This window comes from Macrotis lagotis, chromosome X (assembly GCF_037893015.1).
Source record: "Macrotis lagotis isolate mMagLag1 chromosome X, bilby.v1.9.chrom.fasta, whole genome shotgun sequence".
In the NCBI taxonomy this organism is placed as follows: Eukaryota; Metazoa; Chordata; class Mammalia; order Peramelemorphia; family Peramelidae; genus Macrotis; species Macrotis lagotis.
Window position 1 is genome coordinate 673,848,010 of NC_133666.1, and position 7,072 is coordinate 673,855,081.

Sequence of the window (7,072 nt, forward strand, 5' to 3'; positions counted from 1 at the left end):
GAGACAGATTCCCCAGTGTAAGAAAATGTGTTCTCTTTTCAGGTGGAGCAGACCTACAATGGAAGCAAGGGGTTTTACCTGTTCAGTGGCTCAGAAATGAAGGATTTAGTGGAAAGGGCATCAGCCTATCATAACCACCTTAAGCTACGTGCAGATCGAGAGGATTCCTGCACACTTCTCTGAGTCTGTTCCTCCTACCCCTTGGTACTTAGTAGTTACAGTGGGAAGACAAATAGGTATTGGATGAGGTTGCTCTTAAGGTCCCTTCCAAATCTCAAATTCAGTGATTCCAAGAACATTAAAGGCAGGTATGGGGCCATGAATGTAACAAGGAAGTGTATAGCAATATCTATATAGGGATAATATTGATGAGGCAACAAAGATAGGTTGGGTCAAGCCACCAGGAACATTTGCTCCTATAATCCCAAGGTTGTGCTGCAGCTTTAGTTTGTCCTCTCTATATCTCATTTGTGTGTAGTTCTTAGCATGTTATCTCCCCTTGAGAGAAATGATTATTTCTTTATTGTATTAATAACTAATTATTGAATCAGGATCAAGGATTTTCTCCTTTTCTATTTCCTCATCCAAAAATCAACCAATAAGGTATTTTCTCAAAGACATACCTAAGGGGAAAAATTTAAGTTTTGGCTACTAGGTAGATTGCTGCTCTTTGCATTTACTCAGACAGGTTTGGGTGAATTCTTCCTTTTATCAATCAGGTGATAAGGATATTGATAAGTCCAAGTCATGTACCTTAAGACCATTATTGTACTATAACCCATCTCCCATTATAATATTCATTCTGTCATTAATTGTGAACTAATTGCAGTTGATTGTCACCCTTAGCAATAGCCGTTCTTCCAAGGACATATAAAATGTGAGTCCACCATCATGGGAAGGTTTTAATAACATGTTAGCCTTACTAATAAAATGACTAATTACCAGAAATGGTTTTTTGAGCTTTTTGAACATCGTTATTGAATAAATTGTGAGCTTCTGGAGAGCAGAAACTGTTTTTGTCTTTTTTTGTTCATATTTCCAGTATTTTATACAATGTTAAATAGCATAAGGCTTATGGTAGGGGGCTAAATAAATGTTTGATGATCAATTGATGTGGGACCTAAAGAATACTATTAGGCAATAGGCACTAGAACACAATGGTGTTTCTGTTTCAAGCAGAATGTTAAATCTTTTCACCAGTGACATGGCACCTGGAGGTCAAAAAAGGATGCTCAGTGAGGACCTTTCATCCTCTGGACCCTGTCCCAGCAGTCCCATTCAAATATTCTCTCCAGGGAGTCAAGGGAAGTCACGTGCTTCCTGGAATAATCAACATGTAACTTTGATCTGTATGTGTTGACCATGCTAACTCAGTTGAGTTGCCTTTTTTCTCCATTGCTAGTGTCTGGGTAATCATTGACACAATTTTTAGAACTGGGTTTGGAGCAGCTCCAGGCAGTCTTTCACAGCAATAGTAAATATTAAGTGTAATTTGCTAGTTTCTCCTCTCTGGGTCTCAGGTTCCCTATTCACAAAATGGGAATGTGTACTTCAATAAATGCTGCTAGGACCTTTGAAGGTTGCCCATTCATGAGTTCCCATAGAAGCTCCCTCTAGAGCTGACATCATCATTTAAAGACGTCATAGTTTAGCGGTCAACCATAGAGTGAGGTGCCATCCCAAACTGAGGTAGACTGGTCTTTGGCAATAGATAGCCATACTCCATACATAGAACCTTTCCAGGTGAAAGGGACTCATCAGATCCAGGTTTCCATTGGGATGACTTTTTTGAAGGCTGTGGGGTTAAGTGGCCCATGGTCACACAGATGGCAATTATTAAGTGTCTGAGGCTGGATTTGAACTCAGGACCTCCTGACTCCAGGGACATGGCTCTATTCACTGCGTCACTTAACTGTCCCATCCACTGGGCTGACTTTTAAGAATCCTGGGTCACCTCTATATAGCAATGAGGAACAAGAAAAAGATTGTAGTGGAAGAAAATGGACCAAATAAGTATTAAAAAGGAAACCACATGTCTGACATACATTCCCTTTTCCCGTCTCCCTCTGAGAATACATGGCCTCCTCCAAGGCTTAGTTTACCTGCCTCTTTCTACAGGCAGCCTTTCCTGCCCTTCCTGGCTCCATCCCATTCCATCCCCCTACTCAAAAGATCATGGATTATGCTTTAAGATTCTTAATCTTTATTTGAGTCCAATATTCCTTTGGCAGTTTGGTGAAACCTGTGGATCCTTTTCAGAATTATAGTCACAAATACACAAAATAAAACACATAGGATTTTAAAAGAAACCGATTATATTGAAAATTTCTAATCAAGTATAAAGAATCTGGAATGATGAGTCTCCATAAACTAAAGCTTACTGCTAGGAGAATCATGGCGACATAAAACAATGTGTTTTAGAGAGACTGAATATGTGTAGACATTCTGTGATACTAGCTGATTCTGATCAACTAAGCATGCCATAGTGCAGCTAGGGGGCACAGTGACTAGAACACTGGGGCTTGGAATCGGGTACAAAATCTGGCTTCAAACATTAGCTGGGTGACTCTGGCTTGTATTTGTTTTTGGTTTTTGTTTTTGGGTTCTGCAAGGCAATGGCATTAAATGAGTTTCCTAAGATCACACAGCTAGGTAATTATAAAAAGTGTAAGGCTGGATTTGAACTCAGGTCCTCCTGACTCCAGGGTTAATGCTCTCTCCTCTGTGCCACCTAGCTGCCCCCATACCTGGGTGACTCTGGGCAAGGCATTTAACTCTGTTTGCTTCAATTTTCTCATCTGCAAAATGAACTGGAGAAGGAAATGACAAAGTACTCCAGGATCTATACCAAGAAAACTATAAAATGGGGTCATGAAGAGTCAGATATGGTTGAGATGAGTCTACAACCACAATCATGTGAAAAAAAGGAAGTTCTTTCACTATAAATTCATTGAAAAAAGTCAGTGAGCTTTAGCCTCAGTCCTTGGGGATGCTTGGGAACCAATAAAGCAAGTGGAGTCTATCATATCATGAGTCTGAGTAGTCTAGATGACCCCGTACCATTCCAAAGTTTGGTTTTACTGCCAGCAACTAATCGACACTCTGAGGTGTAAGGAGTGACCATTGGGACCAATGGTGGTCCTTTTCTATGGAGGTGGAGGCTAGGAATCATTAATGTCACCTGTGCATACCAATTTGGTGGAATTGATAGCATGTAGATATTGAACTAAGTTGAGCCTACTTCCTCCAAAGACTGAGAGAGGGGAGTATGACCCAGAGAGGTGGAGAAAATATTTCCATGTTTATTCTGGGTATCTTTAAAAAGTTAAAATCTATAAAAGTTAATCAGTATTAAGTGGTTAACCAATCACATCCATCACAAGAGTTAACATAGGGAAACAGAGTCAAGGGTGGCTCAAGTTGATGGTAGAAGAGAAGAAACACCCCAACCCTTCAAGGTTCCCTGGAATTGAGAGTGGATAAAGCTACTTTAGCCCTGAGACAAGACCAAGTATACAGGTCTCTAAGATAGGTTCCCTTTTAGGGACCTAACCATATGGTCCTATGAATCTCAAGCTGTGACTATGGGAGCTTGCTTTCCTATAGTTGTGAAAGGTCTTTTTTATTTTAACATACATTATTTTCTTCCAAATAAATGTCAACCCATTTTTTAACTATTTGTTTTCTAAAGTTTTGAGATCCAAATTCTATCCCTTCTTCCCTCCCTTCCCTCCCCTTTCTCTGAGACAGTAAGCAATCATAGGTCATACATGTGTAATCCATATTATTAAGAGGAATGAGTGTAGATTGGACCTAGAGAACAGAAAAAAATGAACCATTTCCTTTTCATGGGGGGAGGGGTTGTTTTGATTGTTTTTTTTCCTTCTTTTTTAACTTTTATTTTTATGAAGAATGGTAGGTAAGTAGGTAAGGAAGGAAGATGAAACAAAATACATTAAAAAATCACAAAGAGAAGGTGTTATAGTGGCCAGAGTGATGGACCTGAAGTAAAGAAAACATGAGTTCTAATCTTGACTCAGTTTACTGTGTGACTTTTGCCAAGTCACTCAACATCTACCTGGTTTAATTTCTTCCTCTGTATAACAGAGATAATAATATAACCTTCCTCCCAGAGTTATTTTAGAACCAAATGAGACATTAATCTTAAAAGCTTTTGCCAGACTATAGTACCATATAAATTCTGGTTTTCATCATTATTATTAATCAGTATTGATAATTTAATGATAATGGTTTAGAAAGAGAAGATCTCGTAGCATCTTAACATCAGGAATTAGAAGACACAGTCCTGTTCCTGCTGTTGTAACCTCCTTCCAATCTCTGCTCAGTTGCTCAAGTTCCTCAATTATCAAGTAAATGACTGAATAATTCGTGGTTAGGATGATAATTCAGTTCTTTTTCAATCATGTTGAACTCTTCAAAGACCCCCATTTGTTTTGGGTTTTTCCTTGCAAAGATTTTCCACCTTCTTCAGCTCATTTTATAGATGAAGAAACTGAGGCAAACAGGAGGAAGTGACATGCCTAAGGTCACACAGCCAGTAAATGTGTGAGGCCAGATCTGAACTCAGAAAGATGAGTCTTCTTGACTCCAGGCCAGCACTCTATCCACAGCACACCTAGTGCTTAATAATAATGATGATAATGATAATAATAATTAATGATAATGATAATAATCATGTTTTAAGACTTGCATAGCACTGTGCCTATCCTCTCTTATTTTATGCTCCTAAAAATCTTGGGAGGCAGGTTTCTATTATTATTCCTATTTTATAGGCAAGGAAACTGGGGCAAACAGGGGGAAGTGACTTGTCCAAGATCACACAGGCAATAAATGTCCGAGGTCAGAATTGAACTGGGAAAGGTGAGTCTTCCTGACTCCAGGCCAGCACTCTGTCTACTGCATACTTAGCAGCTCTGTAATAATTATAATAATAATAATAATAATAAGCTTTCCGCCAGCTCTGCCATATTCCAGTGAGTTGCCAGAATGATGAACACAAAAGGAAAAAGGAGAGGGACTCGATACATGTTTTCTAGGCCCTTTTGAAAACATGGTGTCATCCCTCTGGCTACATATATGGCCATATACAAGAAAGGTGATATTGTAGATATCAAGGGTATGGGCACAGTTCAGCAAGGAATGCCCCACAAATGTTACCATGGCAAGACTGGATGAGTCTATCATGTTCCACAGCATGCTGTAGGCATTGTTGTAAACAAACAGGTTAAGGGCAAGATTCTAGCCAAGAGAATTAATATGCGTATTGAACATATTAAGCATGCTAAGAACAGAGATAGCTTCCGGAAGTGGGTAAAGGAAAATGATCAGAAGAAGAAGAAAGAAGTCAAAGAAAAAGGCACTTGGGTTCAACTAAAAACGTCAACCTGCTCCACGCAGAGAAGCACACTTTGTGAGAACCAATGGCAAGGAACCTGAGCTGTTGGAAGCAATCCCCTATGAATTCCTGGCATAATGGCCTAAATGACTTAAAAAATAACCAATAAAAGATTTCTTGAATTTTGAAATAATAAGAATAAGAATAATGTTTTAAGTTTTAAGTTTGTAAAGCACTGTGCCTATGTTCTCTCATTTGATGCTCCTAAAAAATTTGGGAGCCAGGTGCCATTATTAGTCCTATTTTACAAATGAAGAAACTGAGGCAGACAGAAATTTAGTGACTTATCCGGGGTCACACAACTCATAACAATCTGAAGTAAGATTTGAACCTCAGATCTAACATGACTTCAAGCTCCATGATCTTTCCACTGCGCTGGATCTGTCAGAGTGAAAAATGCAGAATCAAGCTAATAATATACCTGATAATGGCAATAAAATAAAGGAAAACAGTCCGAAAAGGCACCAGCTTCTGATCGATTCCAGAGAGCAATCCTGAGGGGCTCAAATTCCCCCCTTTCCTTCACATTTGTGAGAAAAGGATGGCCCATATCCTGTTGAAATTCAGTCCTTTTGTCATCTGGTTGGTTTAACTTTTTTTGTTTCTAGGGTCTCAATGGTGACTGGGAGCCATCCAGCTGTGCCATCCCTAGGTTTGGGGGTAAGGATAGGCAGAGGGAGGGGATAAGTTTGAGAGAGAGGAAGGTGAGGGTATCAAGCAGAGAAAGAAGAATAGGCAGTGGGACCTGGAAGATCCAGGAATTGAAAGTCAAAGGAGAATTGGAAGTAAAAGAGATGAATAGAATCTCAATTGGAAGAAATTTGCTCCAAGGCACAGGTCTGGAGCCACCCAGGGACAGGATAGCAGCAGCACAGTGGGGAAGGTTGGCTTCAGGCCCCTCTCCCTAAGCCAGTCCCCTAGGACACTCTCCTCTCCTTGGCTTTCTTTTCCTTCCTTCCTTCCTCCCTCTCTGCTTTGGGCTCCAGTCTCACTTCTTTCCACTAGCTGGGCTTGTCCTTCAAAGGAAATGAAACTAGCCCAAAGGCCAGGAACCCTTCCTCCCCCGTGAGCCAATGGGATTGGGGACCACCGTTGACTCGGATCCACCTGCCTGAGACCTGGGTGAAGCTGGGCTGCCAGTAAGGTAAGCTCTGGCCTCTCTTAGAACCCCTGCCCCCGCCCCCCCCCCCCCCATCCCTGCTGTAACAGGAGACATGGGGCTGGACCAGACGCCTGCCAGGGCCCTGGACAAGTTTGTCCAGCATAATCTGCTGCCACAGAAAGACTTCCTGGCCCAGGTGAGCCAAGCAGTAAATGCCATCTGCCAGGTGTTGCGGGAGAAGGGCTTCCAGAACTCCACATCCAAGGGCCCGGTGATGAAGGTCATTAAGATGAGCGAGGCCAGAGTCTTGCCAGAAGATGAGGACAGATGGGGGACCATGGACAAGAGGGCAGAACCTTGGAGTCTTGGCCTCTTGGGCACTATCCATTAATAGTGAAGGACTTTTTAAGTGTCAAGCACTGAGGATATTGGTTGAAGAAAATATCAAAATAAAAAATAATTAAAAAGTAAGCTGAAAGTGATCTGAGGGGTGTAGGGAGATGGGGATAGCTTTACCACTGGGGAGAGAACAGGAAAGGCCTCTGAGAGGAGGT

At 41.1% G+C, this 7,072-nt stretch overlaps 1 protein-coding gene across 1 annotated transcript in view; it reads left to right on the forward strand.

Moving 5' to 3' along the window:
* Positions 1-1,010, forward strand: part of LOC141501631 (2'-5'-oligoadenylate synthase 1-like) — an 8,229-nt gene extending 7,219 nt beyond the window's left edge. Inside the window, exon 6 of the mRNA XM_074205797.1 lies at positions 43-1,010. Coding sequence (XP_074061898.1) covers positions 43-183 — 141 coding nt within the window. The 3' untranslated portion in view covers positions 184-1,010. The remainder of the gene's footprint in view (positions 1-42) is intronic.
* Positions 1,011-7,072: the final 6,062 nt, after the last annotated feature.